The sequence below is a fragment of the Panicum virgatum genome, chromosome 3K, assembly GCF_016808335.1.
Source record: "Panicum virgatum strain AP13 chromosome 3K, P.virgatum_v5, whole genome shotgun sequence".
In the NCBI taxonomy this organism is placed as follows: Eukaryota; Viridiplantae; Streptophyta; class Magnoliopsida; order Poales; family Poaceae; genus Panicum; species Panicum virgatum.
Genome location: NC_053138.1, coordinates 56,909,059 through 56,927,486, shown reverse-complemented (window position 1 = coordinate 56,927,486; position 18,428 = coordinate 56,909,059). Strand labels below are relative to the sequence as shown.

Sequence of the window (18,428 nt, the reverse complement as noted above, 5' to 3'; positions counted from 1 at the left end):
GGGGTGGTAAATGTCTTTAAATTTGGTCTAGATAATTTAAGAGCCGGATTCTAAAAGGAACGGGATCTAATCCTATATAATTTTGAGCTAAAAAATTTAAAGACCAAATTGAATTATAAAGAGATCATTAGGACTATAATCTATTACCAGTCCTGCTCCCATCAGAATCTTAAGGGATATTTGGGAGGACTCCACTCTATATTTTTAGCTCCACTCCAAAAACAAATATCCAAACAAATCTAATTGTCCCACTACACTCCACTAAAAACTAGCTCCACTACATCTTCTTTGTGGAGCTCCTCTTGCTCCACCAAAAACTGGAGTTGGTGGCTGGCATGCCACTGGTTATACATCTCCCGTACCCCTTCGCGAACGGGAAAAAAAAAGTCGTCGCTGTCTGCGGGCTGTCCTCTATGCTGCCGCGCAGCCGCACCTCCACGCTTGTCCGCCGGCCGCACCTCCGCTGTTGGTCCCGACCCCAGGAGCTCCCCGGTGCCGAGCAGATCCCGCCACCGCCGAGCTCCTCCGCAGCCGCCGCAGACCTCCGTCGCCTGCTCGCCGGGCTGCCGCCGCAGAGTGGTTACTGAGCATGGAGCCGCAGCAGGGAGGGCAGCAGCTCGCGTGGGGAGCGCTGGGGGCCGACGCGGCCTCCTGCCTTTGTCCCGCCGCCTGCTAAATGTTTGTTTTTTACCTTGTAGCAGGAGCCGCAGGCCTCGCCGTTCGTGAACAACGGCTGGTTGCCGCAGACGGATGTAAATGGTACGAATATTTTTCGATTGTATTCGAATTTGATCCGGTCTGAAAGAGTTTTATCTATTCGTATTCGATTTTGAGTATCCAATATCTATAACCGATCCGTATCCAAATGTTCAAAAGTTATATTTTTATGATGTCGATATCCATTACAATTTTATCCGACAAAAATTAATACTATTCATATCCGACTCTGTATTTGAAAACAAATATGAAAACAAATACGATATCAGTAATATCTGTTGTATCCGATCCGTTTTCATCCCTACGCAAACCCCATCCGCAGGAGAGCAAGTTTAGTAATAGACGTGGAACGGGCAAAATCTGACGTGTAGGAGAGGGAATAGAGGAGAGAGAGAGCGGGCGTCCGCCGACGCACCCGCTCTCCGCCGGCGTCACGCTCTCGTGCAGTAGCTATTGGCTGAGCACACTCTCACGCAACAACCATTGGGTAAAAGGCCAGCACAACATTCAATGCAGATGGGGTCCACTACGCTCTCACTGCATGCTGCGCCTGGTGGGGGTGAAATTGCTAGACTTGCTCTGAATGGGTATTGGTTGTTGTGCTTGAAGCCGCAAGCACCGCCTAGCAAGATTCGTGAGGGATTCGTGAGCCGCATTGCCCACATCGACGAACAAAGGCACAAAGGCACCAGGAGATCGCAGCCGCCTCCGCCGCGAGCTCGCGGCCACCTCGCGGCCGGCAGCCACCACCCTCCGGGGAGTTTAGATGGGCCGAGACATCTACTGGGCTGGCAGAGTGGAAGGAGTTGAACTGGCCTTCTAGAGTTGGAGTCACTAAATACATAAACAGAATGGACTTAGGTGGTAAAGTGAAGCGACTTTTTAGAGTGGAGTGCTCCCAAACAGGTATTAAGAAACTAACAGCACAATACTGGCGCAACTGTAAGAAACACTGCAAGTCTGCAAGGGCGAACAAAAAAAATTCCCATTTCATATCCATTGATCATGATGCCTAAAAATAGCAGTTATGCATCTAGTAATACATTGACACGGAAGTAAATACACTGAAAACAGATAAACATAACTGCCTCAACATCAATCTCCAGCCAGTCAAAAAGTCCACCACTGTACGGTATCCCCCCATATGCCAGTATCCTCCGCCCCTAGTTACTACTCACCAGCAACAACACATACTGTATGCTGGTCCAACCATCATCGCCACTGACTGACAGGTATATTATATCAAAACCATCTCCAGCTAGCACAACACTGACTACATCTCCACTCCACCTGTCGAACCACCACGCCTTTGGATCGAAGGGACAACACTACGTTGGTGCCAGATTCAGCTCGATGCCGCGTTGCCTCGCAGATTCCACGATGCCTTCTGCGTTGCCTCCATTGGCCTTGCAGGAGTTCAGGTGCGCATGCCACAACTTGAAGGAAAAGGGGTAGACCGATGTGGCCTGCTGGTAGAACCTCTTGACGATCTCTGTGGTATGCAGTTTCTCCAGGAGACTGGCACCTTCTAGCCATACTGATTCTGGTGCGACAGGTACTGCTCGGAAGATGGCATTGATCAGAACAGAGCTTGCCCAGAACCTGGTGCCCGTGGAGGTAGCGTCAGAACCCTTGTAGTGCTTAAGGGCGAACCAACCAACTGCCAGGGCTAGCCGATAGTTTGCGGGAAGAACCTCCATGACTGCTTCGACAAAATCTACCAAGTACTTCACATCACTAATTCTTCCGGGAAGAAGTGACGAGCCGAAGCACACTTCAAGGACAGAATTTACCAAGGTAGAATCTGCGGGAACAGGACCTAGAGTGTGATCTATTAACTGCCTAAGCCTATGCTTCTTAACATTCTGGCAAAACCTTCGTGACAGCAGCTCCCTTGTGGGCAAATTCCGATGATCTGCAAGATGGCCAATGATGAAACTGAATGTCGACCGAGTTTGAGCATCTAGAGAAGACGATGATTTCTCCAGTTCCAGCACGTGAATTGCAGCATGTTCTCTTAAACAATGCTCATAGCACTCCCCATTAGCCAATTTCAATGCTTTATCCACAGCAACTTGAGCATCCCCTAAGTTGTTCTCTAGTATCTTGTACAATGAGAGGTTTAATAACCAAAAGACATGATCTTCTGGTGCAGAAGGACCAGAACCAATTTCCTGGACTGAAACAAGCAATGGTGACCCAGGCTCTTCGTTGCTGAATTCTACTGCACCAGCAGCAGCATTACTTTGGATATCACAGCGTTTTCCATATTCTTCAAACCAGCAATTCAGTACCTTCTCAGATAATTTGGTATTAGTGGCTAGAGCATGCTCAAAATATTGATTCCATAGATATTGAACTCCTTGCACCTCCTTAGGCCAATTCAAGATCAGTTCATCAAACCCTTTCAGCCCAGGGCATGCACCATGCGATCTATCTAGCCGTGCTGAGATAAGGAGAATCTGTGGACACATTGGGTACTCCTCCATATACTTCACTAGCATATCAGCAGAAGATTTGAATCCTTCAACAGCTGCTAGACAACTAATGTGGTTAACAGCGAGGAATTGAGATAACATCAGGTAATTTGGATCCCCATTTTTAACACACTCACTAATATCTTCAGCCATCTTATTAGCAGCATAGTTCAGCAGCTCTATAATCTGGTTTCTGTTATCTGCGCTAGGATCAATAGGAGACCATACTAAGGCACAAGGCAAAGCTTTCTCGAACTCTAGCTGATCAATAATTTCATCCGGTAGCTTCCTGTAAATTGAGACATATAGGCACGAAATCCAAAAAACACATCTGTCGGGCATGGTCAAGCAAGAAATGACATCAGCAAGCAACTTGTCACCAGAATTGTCAGGAGTTGCAGTTGGAAGAATCCCGAAAATCCTAGATATCGCCTTCTCTACATTTCCAGACATGCACAGGAAGTAAATCATCTGTAAGAAGATGTCTAGTATGAAAGCACTTCTTTCTTTTAGATCCTTGTCGGTGTCAGCCGTCATTTGGCAGAGCATGCTCAAAGCATCATTATAAGCATCCAATCGGTCATCAAAGCGTAACCTACTATTAATATACATAAGCCATAATTCATAAGAATAAACGTTGTGTTGGACCTAGAAAGAAAACAAAGTATAAGGTTTATTGATAATTACATAATAGCATGTATCAAATGATAAAGCAAACATGCATAGATTGGATGCGCTATAAATATGAAATGCCCACAATCTCATCAAGCGGTTCCTCTTGTCCCAACAATAAAGTGATAAACTGGACAGACCAGACTGGGATTTAGGTACACTGGCATAAGAGGGTGCAATCTATGGTAATTGACTTGGGTTATATGGAGCACAGAAACTGTACCAATGAGTAAATGACACATAATTTAGAAGAAAGAAATGTAATAAAAAACAAAAAAGAAGCTGTAGCTCATGAATTTCAACAAAATAAATATTTTAGGGTCAGAACATAACATCAAGAGAATGTTCAGTAAACAGTGTACCGCATCAGAAAACATGTCATCTTTTCCAAGTCCTTCATCTTTTTGATAGTAAATGTGGAGATAAAACACCCAGAGGATAACTGTACTTGGATCAGCCTCAATAGACCGCGCCAGAAATAAAAGAGCCTACAGAACACATATTAATCAGAAATAAGGTCAGCAACAATATCTAACCTAAATTCAACTGTACCGCAGTAGCATATCATGAGAAATTTACACTATCCAAGACAGAAAAAATCACCTTGATCCTGTCAGGTTTGTTTACTCTTCCACAATATAAATCAAGTGCTCCTTCTAAGAAGAATTCAACATCTACAGATCCCTGTACAGTTTTATTCTACAGAACAAAAAGTTACACAGCAGTAATTAAAATATAAGGAGGTCAGAAATCAATTAACTAGATTATATGTTCATTCAAAGGAAGAATGTCAATTCATCATGTTTTAGCTACTATGACATGAATGAATGCCAATAAGTTTAAATTTAAACACCATATGTGGTGAAGTTGGTTCGCTGCAGAAGCAAATGTCAAATTCAATGCATTTTGCAAGGAAGCCACAAGAAAAGGGTGCAGACGTGCAGTATCATCTAATCAAAATATTGCATGTCATTGTGACATCATGAGCAGGGAGAACAGAAACAAAACAAAAAAAAAAAGGATAGGTGTGGAGAACCAGACTCCGATAGGCGATATGTATGCCACTTCCATCATGAGATGATAATTGTGATATCTACCCACCTTCCAGCTATCCAGAGTTCGAAAATTTAACAGCTGTCTGTTCCTATGAAAATCTGAAATTGAACCATCACCAGCCTGTAATAATGGTGCATCTGATGGAAGAACTCTCTGAACAGATAGAGGTAAAGGAAAGGAAGCACAAAACCCCCTTTGCCAGTATTGCCATAAACTGCTAGCCAACACTGACTGCGTCAAGTTCTGATCAGCTTTAATAAGATTCGAGCCAACACGATACACTGGTACAGGAAGCATATGCTGAGACAGACCATAAGGAATTTGGCCTGCATTGATTCATTTGTATGGATTAAATGTGGGACCTTCACCATGCACAATGCATATGAAAAGTCATATGAATACAAAAAGAAATCAAGTAATCAACAACGACAAGAGATTGATTGCATATGTAACAAACCTGAAACAGAGGTCATAGCATGTTTTGTATGCTTCGACTTTCTCCAAGCATGATGCTCAAAATGTTGCCATTGGCACTCTTCATCATTGCATTTTCCACGAAGCTCATACATGCAGAAGGGCCAGAAGGGATCAATCACACTGTGCGCCATATCATCATCCTTTCGGGTAGTTGGGAGAATCTTTATGTTCTCTCCAACAGAGTCCTGTATCATATCTTGTACACATTCTGTAACTTCAGATGCTGCCTCACTGGTCAGGCAGTCATTTCTGTAGTCTGAAGACTCCTTACAAAACCAAGGAAACACCTGCTTGATGTGCCTAGCGGCATTTTGTGGAGCTGAAGAAGGAAAAACCAAATTGTTTGTACCCAATTGCATGCATATTTCTTTGAGAGAGGAGATGTTGTCCTCAGGATCACAGTTGCCCATTGAAGGACCACTTGTAGAATTAGAGAGACCACCGGTCTTCTCAGCACCATCATTTCCCAGCTCCATTGTACCTGCACAGCACAATAAAGTATCATTACATACGTCCACATGCAGTGTAGAAAGTTCCATCATTTTTTTAAAAGGGGAATGCAGATAGACAATATTTTAATGACACTTGGATATAAAGAGTACTTGCCGAATAGTCAGTACCTTTCCGTTCCTATGCACATAAGAAACTGATGCCTCTAAATAGTAATGATTTCATCATACAGGACTTCAATTTTGAAAAGATTTCATGCAAGTTCAACATAATGATGGAACGAAGATAGCATTATTGCAATAAAATTATAGGACAAATTTAGTAATGTGGTAAATATTGTGTGTATAATTTGAAGAGCCTAGCCATAGCCATCACAGGAGATATTATATTAAGGATTATCTTATAGGATAAATGCTTGCACGGAAATCAGTATATCATCGCGACACCTCAACACATACGACATATGCACATCATTATGTAGAGAATTTAGAGATCTATAATAGAAATGAAAGTGATATGACCTTCAGGAGTTGTCATATCATTCTGCTCTGTTTCCTGTAGTTGAAGCACATGGTCAGACTGATTGCCATGTTCTGCATGTTCAGACTGATTGCCATGTTCCATGGCTACTTTTCTGACAGCAATTTCTTCTGTGCCTTCACCAGTGCTATTCAGACATGGTTTCTTCCCAAACCTTTCCACCAATTTAGACCTCAAGGAAGCTTCTAAAAGCTCATAATCTTGCACACTGTCACCAGAAGGTTGTCTGTTCTCTGCATATGCATGTATAGTTTCTTCCATTTGATTATCATCCAAAGCACATTCTGATCTTGCTTGCCTATCGGGCATGAGAAGGTCATCATCCATGTAATCTGAAGGCGTGTCATTATCATTGGCAGTACTCACAAAGTTTGGATCAGCTCTGCTGGCAGCAAGCCCATCATAGTGTGAACTGTGTGGCCGTGCCTCATGCTTATCAATGGGCTGCTGCGGAGGTTCTTCAGGGTGTAAACTGTGCCTACCACCTTGATTTTCAGGCATCTGACTGTTTGCATGAATCTGAGAATTGAGCAGGGATGTCATTGCAGGGCCATCTTCACTATTTCGAATACTCAAAGACTGCACCAAAGAAGAATTCTCTGCAATTAAACCATGAACTTGTGCAGAGCAAATCTCTCTTCTCCTACGAAGAATTGTACATCTTTCATTTGCCTCAAGTAAAGCTCTTTGTGCTTTGCGATAAGCTCTAAGAGCTTCCCTTTCTTCAAGTTCACATTTTCGTCTTAGTTCCTGAGCATCCTCCAATTCCTTCTCTTGAAGTTCCTCCATTTCAAGCAGAGATAACAATCTTGTGTTATGGCCTTCTGCGCCTATCTGACCGCTGCAGTTCATTTGATCGGCATTCTGCAAAAATAGAAAAGGATAATTGACCAACTCGACACACAGATTGGCATCATGATTCAGATTATGTTATTCAATTCAATATATATGTACTGTCAAAACTGAATACAACTAATACTCTACAATGCTGAAAAGATTCCTTACAGAAAAAGAAACTAAAACGTGTTTAACAATCAAATCAAAAGATGGAACTGCTGAAATACACACTCTCAGAAGAAACCCATCTCAGTTTGGTATTAAGCATAGTCAGCAGTAAACTTCAAAGTTCTAACCATTCCAAATTGCCAGTATTTGTGTCTCAATGAACTCAAATTCAAACAATGGACATTCAACCAGGTTCGCAAGAGAAATCACTGAGCATCAATGGCTAAACGTATTTCTAATGAACAAGAAAAACAAGTAGAGTGACACAAGAGTGAAGAGTGTTGAACTAACCTCCTCTCCAGGTTGCAATTGTGGCCTCCGGTCTAACACTGTTGAAGGACCAGCACATACTACCTGTGCTGAAGCAACAGGCAGCAAAGCACTAGTATCTTCGGAAATAATTTGCCTATTAGTGAATGGTGCTGCTGCAAGGCTGCCATGCAACTCAACCATAGCATGATTTCCAGCAACTTCTGTATCTTTGTGGTGAGGAATATTCTTAGTTGCACCACCATTGTGTATCTGACCTGAAAACTCTGTTGTTACTCTGTGCTCTGTTTCATCAACATTAGGGTTCATGGTAATTCCATTTTCAAAGTGATCCATCATTTCAGAAGATTGCACGGTGTTTTTCCTTGATGAACCACCACTAGGTGCAAGTGTTACCGAGTTACTATGACCTTGGTTGTAGGAATGCTGTTGATTGAGCTTCAACCTTTTAACTGGTCTTCCATCATGCTCAAACGGACTATTAGGGCGTGAACATTCACCATTGTTGGAAGGTTCAAACCCTACCTTTTCTGATGGCAGCCTCTCCTGGTTGGAAGACAAATCTGCACTCTTCATAGCAACGGTGTGCAAAGGTCTTTTTTGACCTTTTAGTTCATTTTCTTTGGCAGCAATTTTGTGGCGCAACCTTTCTAACCTATGGTCTGCAGAATGTACTCCAACACCATTTCCATCTTTCTGCTTATACTTTAGAGTATTAACTTGGCGCACAGGTGGCTCTTTCCTGAAAAAGGTAGTGCTTGATCCCCTACCAGCCCCTACATTTCTGAGTGTGAATGGAAAAGCGGGCAAGTGGGCAGGTCCTACCTTTGCACCAAGGATTTTCTGCTGAGATACTTCCTCTCTCATGATCCTAGTCTGCATACTATTCCCTGTTTTTTGTGTACCTTGAGAGGTGGCCTTCCTGCCTCTTACTGTATCTTGCTTTGCCTTCCCAGAGTCGATCCCACTATCATCATCAGAGAATGTTATGACAAGGTTGTCACTTGGCACAGGCTTCTGCCATGAAAGATTTCGGTTTGTGCCAGGTTTGAATTGCCCTTGATTCACCCTCATGATCTTCTTGTAACTTGGAGCAGCTGATTTGTGAGCCATAGCATTTGAGATACTCAAGGTATTACTGCCTGTTAAGTGAAAACATAAGAGGCAATGCAGCGGGTTCAGTGTGAGAAGCAGACATCCTTCCATGAAAGGGAAGCGAAATAAAGCATGAAACGCACATAAGTCGCAGTTTAACACCAATGTCGGAACTTACCTTTAGCAGGGAGAGTTACTGATGGCACTTGAGAAGCAGCCTCCGCAAAAATTCCAAGAATGGATGGAGCAGCTAACCGAGTTTGCAGAGCCTACTCAGGTCAATTTAATGAGCACAATAAGCGACAAACATTGCAAATATAAGAGCACGAATGGGCAATAAATGCATCAATACGTACATATACATAAACAACACGAGAGGGTGAAAATACGTGATGACGTACATCCTACACGAGTACTTAATAACAATACGAATGCAGTGTGTAAATACACCAATCGAAATTTCACAACACTTAAGGCACCATCCGTGTACTGTTTCCAAGCCTACAACACCGACCTGGCAACTAGCAACAGAAGGCGCACATCAACACACAGCTTGCTCCTACACCTTCAATTATAAGCAGCGCCACAACTCAAGCCAGCTCAGCCGTAACCGCAGAATCAGATTGCATTAAAAAACCGAGCATGTCCGAGTCCCTAGAACAAACCGAGCATGGCATGTCCGGGTCCCGAAACAAAGCGATGAGCTCATGAGCATGTTCCCCATCCCACAAACCATACCCCTTGCTAGATCTCAGCGCCACTACCAAAACAGTGCGTCCATCCCCTCCACAATCCGTCAAAGCTGCAAACAAAGCAGGCCGCGAAGCATCTAACCAGGCACCCAGCCGCGCCGATCCGAGCCTCCTGCACTAGCCGCGGGACGAGTCAAAGCGTCAACTGCAAGTAACTGCATCGCGGCAGCGGTAGCTTTCCCCCCACATTCAGGCAGCGCGGGAGCGGGAGGAGCGGGAGCAGCTAGATCCGAGACGAGCAGGAGAGCGTGCGGGCCGGGGTGGTGCGGGAGCTCACCTCGTCGTCGTCGGCGCCGGAGGAGAGCTCGCCCTCCTCGCGCGCCCTCGCCGCCGCCGCCGCTGGCGGCGGAGGCGGCGGAGGAGGAAGAGGGCGAGGCGGGGGCTGGGGCGCGCTAGGGTTCTGCGTGGCAGCGGGCGCGGGCCTCGGGCCCGACATGGGAGGAGGCGCGGCGAGGGTTTTTGCGTTTTGCGAGGCGGCCGGCCGCGTCGCTCTCGCGTGCCGTCGCGCTCGTCTCCGTCTCCTCTCCGAGGAGGGGAGGAGGGAATGGAAGGAAAGGCAAGCGAACGCGGCAGGAGCTCGGGGGGTGATTTTTTGGGGGGCGGGCCGCGGGCACCGCGCCGGGAGGCTGCCCGGTGGGGCCCGGCGGCGAGGGGCGAGGGGCGAGGGCGCCGTGCGCCAGTGCCGTGCCTCGGTGGCCTTGCTGGCCTAGTGGGGGGCTGGGAGAGCACGAGCGGAGATTCCAATTCCGACGTGGGGCGGGCGGGCGGCCCGCCGTTTCGCCGGAGGCTTTCCGCGTGCCCGCGGGGCATCCTCCCCAGCCATCGGATGCACGAAGAGGACACCCCGGACCGTCCAGCGGGAACCTTCTCCTCTTCAGATCAGATCACAGGCTGCCGATCCCAACCACAGAAAATTACCATCGGAATGGTGCAGCGGCACAGTGGGCGACTGAAGATATTTCTCATCCGTGGCAACACAAGGGCATCCGTTTAAGACGAGGCTTTCGATTGTAGGAAGACAAGTACAGTAGATGACCATAAGTAACAACACAAGGCTTTTGTTTAGGGTCAGGCACATTAACAAAGCAGCTGGCAACTGATTAGCTGATGAATGAAGTACAGAATCTGCTCGGGGCTGCAACAGAAGCTCGAATTACCACCATACAAGTTTGAGGAATCACAGTGCCACAAATTCTAGTGTTACATTCGTAAATAAGTTACTTATGGTCTTATGGTCTGGGAAGATTTTTTCCCCCCTAAACAAATAGAGACACAAAAACTGGAACCTCCTCCAGATCAAAATGGTTACAAGGCAACTAAAAACTAGGTCTGAAAAGATGTGTCTATTTCTTCAGCTTTAGGTCTGGGTCGGACGGCAGCGCTCTCCCCCGGTGGTTGAAGATCATGAAATCCAGGTTAGCCGGGAGGGAGACGATCCTGCAAGCATGGTCGCAAACGGATGAGTGGGCCACAACTGAACTTAATGTAAACATCAAATTAGATAGTCCAACAGAAAGCTTGGCGTAGGTTCAACACTTTGTGTAAAAAAAACTAGATATGAGTAAAACAGTGATACTTGTGTAAGCATATCTCACTCTGAAGACAAAGAATAGGAAGGATTATTATTCATGATACACCACCCACATAAGTCATAGTTCAGAACCACCTAGTGGCTTTCAGGTATCTAGCACTATGGGGCAATTTCAGCTATTTGTGGCCCAAAACAAACATCACAATGCCCAAAAGAAAAGGAGAGCAAGGGCCAGGGGGGAAACTAACAGGGGTTTTCGATAGTCATGGCTAAATAACACCACAAAAAATAGACATTCAAATATTTGGAATCTGTGCAAGCCAGAAGATTCATATAGCAAGGTAGTTAACAATGCAGGTTTACAAAATAGTAAGTTTAGCACTGTATAAGTTCTTATAGTGACAAAAATAACAAAGCTTCTCTACGCTTGTGCACTAAACTCATGTGTTAAGGACATGTACAGTGCACAGCTAGACAGGTTATTTTATCACAGTGACTAAAGCAATGGTATGAAGTCCCACTTTCTGTAAATGTGTTTTCTAGCTTCCTGTTCTAAGATTTCCTGATTACAATTTAGGAAAGAAACTAGTTTCAACTTTCTCATTCTGCAATATCTTCAAAGCCACTTCACAACTATCAGGCTATCAGCTACATTACCACCACATCACAAGCTCAGGACTCGAACACAGTACTGAGCACCAAATAGGCTCACCTATTCTCCTCAGAATGTGGGAGCACTGAGAGAAACTTCGCTGGAACAGCAAGACCTGCCCACATACACAAGGCCAACCCCAAGAGCAACTCCATCATCACCTGCACGGTCAGAGGCAAACTTTAAGCAAACATGCACTGATTTGGTTGGTAAAAATAAAATTAGGAGCTAGGGGGCAAAATGCTTGACATAACATTGGAGCCCAAGCACGTCTGAACACTTCTTCTCTCATAAGCCTGCTCAAATTTTCAGTACAGACAGACAACTTCTAGATGCCAAACTAATCTGAATCATATATACTGTGCATTTTCTTTGCTGGCATCTTTGCATAAAAGGTGAAAGCATTTTACGTATGTGCACTGAAGGTAGTGTGGCACTGTAAACGATCTAGTTGGTACAGACTATCACACTCACAGTAAAACACACGTGAGCCCCTCTGATTTGTACAATTCATTGACCATAGTCTACAGTTACATCACCAAACCCTACTGGGCAAACTTACCACCCGAAGTTAATCCAGGTAGCTAGAGAGCACAGGTCTAGCAACCAAATTCCACTGCCCGCGGAAACCAAAGGATGGGGAAAAAAGGAGGAAAGGATTCCCCAGTTCTGAGCGTACTTACATCCATGGGTGGCCGAGTGAACTCTTCCTCCGTGATCTTCAGCACCGCCCGATCTGCGACAACGGAGGAAACATCAATCCATGAAATCTAGTCAACAGGAGCATCCAATTCAAGCTAATTATTAATATACAGAAAAGCTCTTCGGGACTGGCACGCGGATAAAGCCAACAACTCGTCCTACTAGTCCCTACTATCATGGGAATCAACTGCGCAGCCTCCCAGCCGGATCACGAAAACTCATGAACCAATGAACTAGATCTAAACCCCGCCCAACCCCAACCCACCCAGACCTCGACGGCGGGCCCGATCCGAGCGCGCGGCGGGCGCCGGAGAACCGGGAACCCGCCACGGACCCGAAGCCCAGAACCAAACGCGAAATCAGAGGCAGCCGCCGGCGGAAACCGAAGATCCAGAGCAAATTCCGGTCGGAGCGCGGCCGAGGGGAGGGGGTGGAGCGTACACTGGATGGTGGCGTAGGCGGCGTGGGCGAGGATGGCGCCGCCGAGGACGCCCACCACGTAGCCGATCCCCATGGCGAGGCGCGGCTGGCTGTGTCTTCCCCTGCTCCTCCTGCTCGCCGCGCGGGGAACGGGGGAATCTCCTTCGGGTCCGCTGGCCGTGCCGGCTAACAGATGACCAGACTAGTAGAGTGTCAGGCCCGGGAGGCGCGTACGCCGTCGGATCTGCGGTCTCCTGGATTCAGCACCACACAAAATTGAATGCAGCCTTTTGTTTGAAAATGGAAAAGGTTAGATGTTATTTAAAAAAAAGGACAAATTGCAAAACTGCTCTTATTTTGAAACCAACTACACGTTTGCCCCTATTTTTTTAACTTTGCAACAGGGGCAAACATGCAAAGTTAAAAAAAATAAGAGCAAACGTCTGGTTAGACTTCAAAACAAGGACAATTTTGCAAATAGCCCTTAAGAAAAGATTATTGAGCATAAGACTATCTAATTTACATATCCTTAGCCCGTGTAATTATGGCCCTGTTTAGTTTTTTAAAAAAATCTATAGTACCCGTCACATTGAATGTTTGGACATATGTATGAAGCATTAAATGTAGTTGAAAAAATAACTAATTACACAGTCTAACTGATTAGCACGAGATGAATCTTTTAAGTCTAATTAGTCCATAATTAGACATTATTTGTCAAGTAATAACAAAATATGCTACAGTACCAAAACCAACAATTTTTCACCGGCTAAACAGGGCCTACGTTGCTCACGTTCTTGTCAGTTTCGATGTAAGCTTAGCGCTAGGTGTTGCAACTTCGGGCCTAACGGTGATGATGTAACCTTTTTTTATGGCGGCTGACCTAAGTCCATTGGAAACATTTTCCATGTAAAAAACATGGAGTGCCATGAATCTATTGTGAAGGAATAAAGATTTTTAAGAAGAAGAAAAAGGTGAGCAGATCATATGTATGGACCCCGGTTCTAAAATTATGAATGGTTCTATCTTCATCTTGCCTAGAAGGCGTCGTGGCAGATGGCAACACCCGAATTGGGAACGCCCGGCTCAGTTTAACGGGAACCTTTTCCGTCTCCAAAAAATACTTGTGGAGTACCATGAATTTAAGAAGAAAGAATCAACGGTCAGAATAGGAATAAATATATAAAGATTTAGGGCAAAATCGTAATAACTTGTGAAAAAAGGATAAAATTAAAAAAATAAAAAAATAAGAGCAAAGTTATAATTACAGTTGAAAGCAGAGACAAGAATACCAAAAAAAAAATATGTGCCCGGTTCAAAAAGCAAAAATTATCAATTGTTCCATCACCATCTTGGGCCACAGGCCCACAGCAGAATTGGGAACACAGACATGTACATTGTACTGGGAGGCTGGGGGAGACCGTGGCTTTTTTATTTTTATATTTTTTAAAAAACTTTTTTTTTACAAAAATATATTTTCGGTTTCACATTTTTACAGTTTTATACCCCTACCGCCCGGCAGGGGGCGGCAGGGACCTACATGTAAATAAACATAATTTTTTTGTGCGGAGGCCTCTGGCGGGAGCCTGCCGCCCCCCTGCCGCGCGGCAGTCACCTGCCGCCCGGTGGAGGGGCGGCAGGCAGCCCGCCCGCCCGACAGGGGGCGGCAGGCTCCCCCCCAAATATTTCTCAACTATTATAGACTTGTTTCTAAAATAATTATGAATTAGAATAGATTTAGTTTTTGGATAGTGAAATATAGAATAGTAAACTTAGAATGACAGTACCTTATTGCTATTGCAGTATAAGTCAATGGCTGCCTCCAATTCTGTTGAATTTTCATGGACCGAAAAAATCTAGTATAATTCTTGAGATCATGACACATCTTGTAATTAGTAAGAAATTGGATCCATTAGCGGATGGTACGATAGAGATGGTGTTGTCCAAATTAGTAGAGTTTAAAAATTTCACATTGTTTCGAGGTATTACAATGCAAGATGTAAAGGGACACCTGCTAGAACGTCGTAAGATGTATATGAGGGTATGTGAACTAGCTAATCATCCTAATGTTATTAGTTTCGTACAAAGTACTTCTACGATATGGATGCGGTCAGAGGTATATGAGATGCACAATAAGGTAACTATCATTCGGATCTAATATCTATAGTCATTTGTAATCCATATTCCGTAAATTTTAAAATTGTTGTGTGATTCTATGCAAGGATTACCCCGAGGACACAGAGGTGATTAACAAATCAATACCAAATTTTTGTAAATTGGTATGTATCTTCGGTGGACTCATGCCACAAACAAGACGAAGGAGGTGTGGAAGATCTTCGGGTGATAGTACTTGGCCTCCGCAATCACATAGAACCGGAGTTCGTCAAGTCAAACTGCACCACCTCCAGCACCAAGTTCTGTTAACTGGGATGGCGACCTAGATGACTTCATACCCCCCAAACAATGGCCTCCAAGACCTGATGTTCCTCTCCCTGTACATGAAAATAGAACCATAAAAGAGAGAAAGGGAAAGTCAAGAGGTTCATCAAGTCAAACTGCACCACCTCCAGCACCAAGTTCTGTTAATTGGGATGACGACCTAGATGACTTCATGCCCCCCCCGAATTATGACCTCCATGAAATGACATGATGTGTATCATATGGTGTTATGGTGTTGATCGGTCTAGATTGTGAAGTAAATTGTGACGGGACGGCATGCCTCCTCTACCTTTAATTGCAATACTTATATGTTTGTTGTGTTTGATTGCAATGATTATATTTTTTTGTAAGTGATGACATGGGAGCATGGTAAGTGATGCACCTTTGGCTTCTGGCATCGGCAGAACACCCTCCCGTCAATGGTTATCAAGACTTCTTGAATTACCCTTTGTCTGCAGACACCCTGTCCGGTCCTGTCCCTGCATAATACCTCAAATCTTTGCTCCTTTGTGCCCATCGATATGACTGAGTGAAATCGAGCCTTTTCAATTTTTTTCTCCATGTACTCATTGACCCTTCTGCAAAAACGTACTCCTGGATCATGAAGTAAGGAAGCGGCTGATGCGTACTGCTCCCTAAAATACCTTATACATCCATACATGATGAACTCAACAATTCCAACAAGAGGAAATCCACGAACACGACGCATTACCATATTGTAACACTCAGCATGGTTGGTCATCTCGATTCCATAACGCCTCCCATCTGTATCATACAGAAGTGACCACTTCTCTTTAGGCACACCATCAATCCACTGTGAAAATGGCTTAGCATGTCCAACTACTGAATCTGTAGAACGTCTCCTGCTGGATGATGAGGCATGGCTCTTAAGCAATTCGGCGCTCATATCATCAATTATACCCCCACAAAGCATCAAACTTTCTCTGCTGATTCTGAGCGCACAATCGCTTGAACAAATTCATCATATCCTTGTTCTTGAACCGCTCATAAAAATTAGCAGTCATATGCCTCACACACCACCTACTGACAACATCTAGTCATATAGGAGGTGAAAATGGACTACCTTCTTGTAACTGCCTTATAGCTGCAAGGAGACCTGCATGTCTATTACTGATAAGGCAAACATTAGGCCTTCCAACAACAACGTGATTCTTCATACGTTCAAGAAACCAGTACCAGCTTTCTGTATTCACATTCTCTACAAAGACAAAGGCGATGGGAACTATCTACTTGTTGCAATCAATTACGATTGCCGTCAATATTGTTCCCTTATATTTCCCTGTCAGGAAAGTGCCGTCAATACACAGAACAGGAAGGCAGTAAATGAATGCCCTCACACATGCTCCAATGCAGAAGAAAGCTCACAACAGAATGCTTGGCCCCCCTGACAAGCTCGGTACACTGTATGTATCAAAAGCACTTCCAGGATTTCTGTGCACAATTGCTTCAAGCAAACGAGGTAGGTTGTTATATGATGCTTCATAAGTGCCAAACCTCATCTCAAATACTTTTTGTTTAGCCCGCCAAGCCTTTGCATAGCTGATCACATACTGGAAATTCTGTCCAATGCCCCTAATTATCAATGCAGGCTCGTAATCCATTTTGTCAAGAATCACCCCATACATCTTCTTAGCCACGAAAGTTGATGTGATATTACAATGATGTCCCACAACACCTGTCAATCTATAAGTATGTAGTGTAACAATTGGACATTCACAGTGTGTCTTGAACTTTCTCTTGTAGGCATGCACTCGTCATGTACAGTCTCTATCTGCACACCTCACCTCGTATTCTTTGCTGTTAGACTTCAGTACTCTGAATTCCTTCCTCAGAGATACAGCCCAGAGCTTCACAGCTGTGAGGATCGATGGACCAAGAGGGGGTGAATTGGGCCTTTTTCAAATTTCTAAAACAAATTAAAGCAACATTAACCTATGCAATACTAGTAAGGCTCAAATCACCAACCGGCTAACTAAGCAAACTACACAAGCTAACAAAGATATGGAGCTAAGCAAGGTAGATCTAAGTTATGATCTCTAAGGTCAAGTACATAAATAATTGCATGAAAGTAAGTGCTTGAAAGTAAAGAGAGGGCAAGAGACAACCAGATTTTTTCCCGTGGTGTCGATGTGTTGGCACACACCCCTAATCCACGTTGTGACACTCACTAAGAGTCTTGTCACCTCCCATGTCACCGAGACGTGGGCGCTCACTAAGAGTCTCCGTTCACCATCCCGGCGTGGTGGAGGTCAAGCCACGTACAAACTTCTTCGGGCTCACACAATCCTTGGCAAGCTCTGGAAGAAACACCTTCAATCACCAAGATCGCCTAGGTACTGCCAATCACCAAGAGTAACAAGCTAGGGCCTTCAGTTGAGCAAGAACCGATCACCAAGAACGGATGCACACAAACTTCTCTCTACTCAAGTCCTTAGTCTTGCTTCTTGAATGATTGAATGAACAAATGTGTGGAAGATGAAGCTCAAGGTGGCTCTCAACAATAGTATGAGTGTATGAATGTTGTCTGGTGTCAAGAGAGAGCAAAATGACCCATTGGAGGGGTATATATAGGCAGCTCACACGAATAGAGCCGTTGGAGAAAAGCTGCCAGAAAAGTACGCAACGCCGGTTAATCCGACGATCCTCCAATTGTCAGCGTCAGTTTAACCGATGAATGCAAACTGCTCCTTTTGAAAACTAGCCGTTACAACTCGGGCAGATTAACCGACGTATCATCGGTTTAACCGGTGAGTGTAGTTGTCCACTAATCAACTGAAAAATCATCCCTCTGGACAACTACACCGACGTTAACTCAAATCCATCGTCGGTGTTGTAGCGAAAATGGCCTCTCATGCCATATTTCAATATAATGTTTTGGCGATTGATGACACACACAACACTTGGACTAATATGATTGTCAAGATAAACATTCACAGGCTTTTAGGTTCAAGTGATGACAAAGAGAAGATAGGCGCAGCTAGGCCCGAAGGGCTACCCCTACGGGGGTTCCGCTACGCGGGTCTCAGGGCAGCGCCCTGAAACCTCTTCGGTCCAAAGGACAAGAATCGAAGAGACTGTGAAGAAATTCAATACACCGGTTGAACCGATGTTAAGGAAAAGACACACGCCGGTGTAATTGTCCAGAAGCTGGAAAC

The 18,428-nt window shown here is 44.7% G+C and overlaps 2 protein-coding genes across 2 annotated transcripts; both read right to left on the bottom strand.

Annotated features, from left to right (window-relative positions):
- Positions 1-1,678: 1,678 nt before the first annotated feature.
- On the bottom strand, positions 1,679-10,081 carry LOC120699820. The gene is made up of 9 exons (XM_039983903.1): positions 9,789-10,081; positions 8,938-9,028; positions 7,686-8,806; positions 6,371-7,253; positions 5,380-5,880; positions 4,968-5,248; positions 4,470-4,565; positions 4,229-4,354; positions 1,679-3,842 (listed from the first exon to the last, which is right to left on the bottom strand). The coding sequence occupies exons 1-9, from the start codon at positions 9,945-9,947 to the stop codon at positions 2,046-2,048; spliced, it is 5,055 nt and encodes a 1,684-aa protein (XP_039839837.1). The 5' UTR covers positions 9,948-10,081; the 3' UTR covers positions 1,679-2,045.
- A 507-nt stretch (positions 10,082-10,588) lies between these two features.
- LOC120699819 (membrane magnesium transporter) lies at positions 10,589-13,045 on the bottom strand. Its single transcript, XM_039983902.1, has 4 exons — positions 12,838-13,045; positions 12,378-12,430; positions 11,755-11,855; positions 10,589-10,948 (listed from the first exon to the last, which is right to left on the bottom strand). The coding sequence occupies exons 1-4, from the start codon at positions 12,908-12,910 to the stop codon at positions 10,855-10,857; spliced, it is 321 nt and encodes a 106-aa protein (XP_039839836.1). The 5' UTR covers positions 12,911-13,045; the 3' UTR covers positions 10,589-10,854.
- Positions 13,046-18,428: the final 5,383 nt, after the last annotated feature.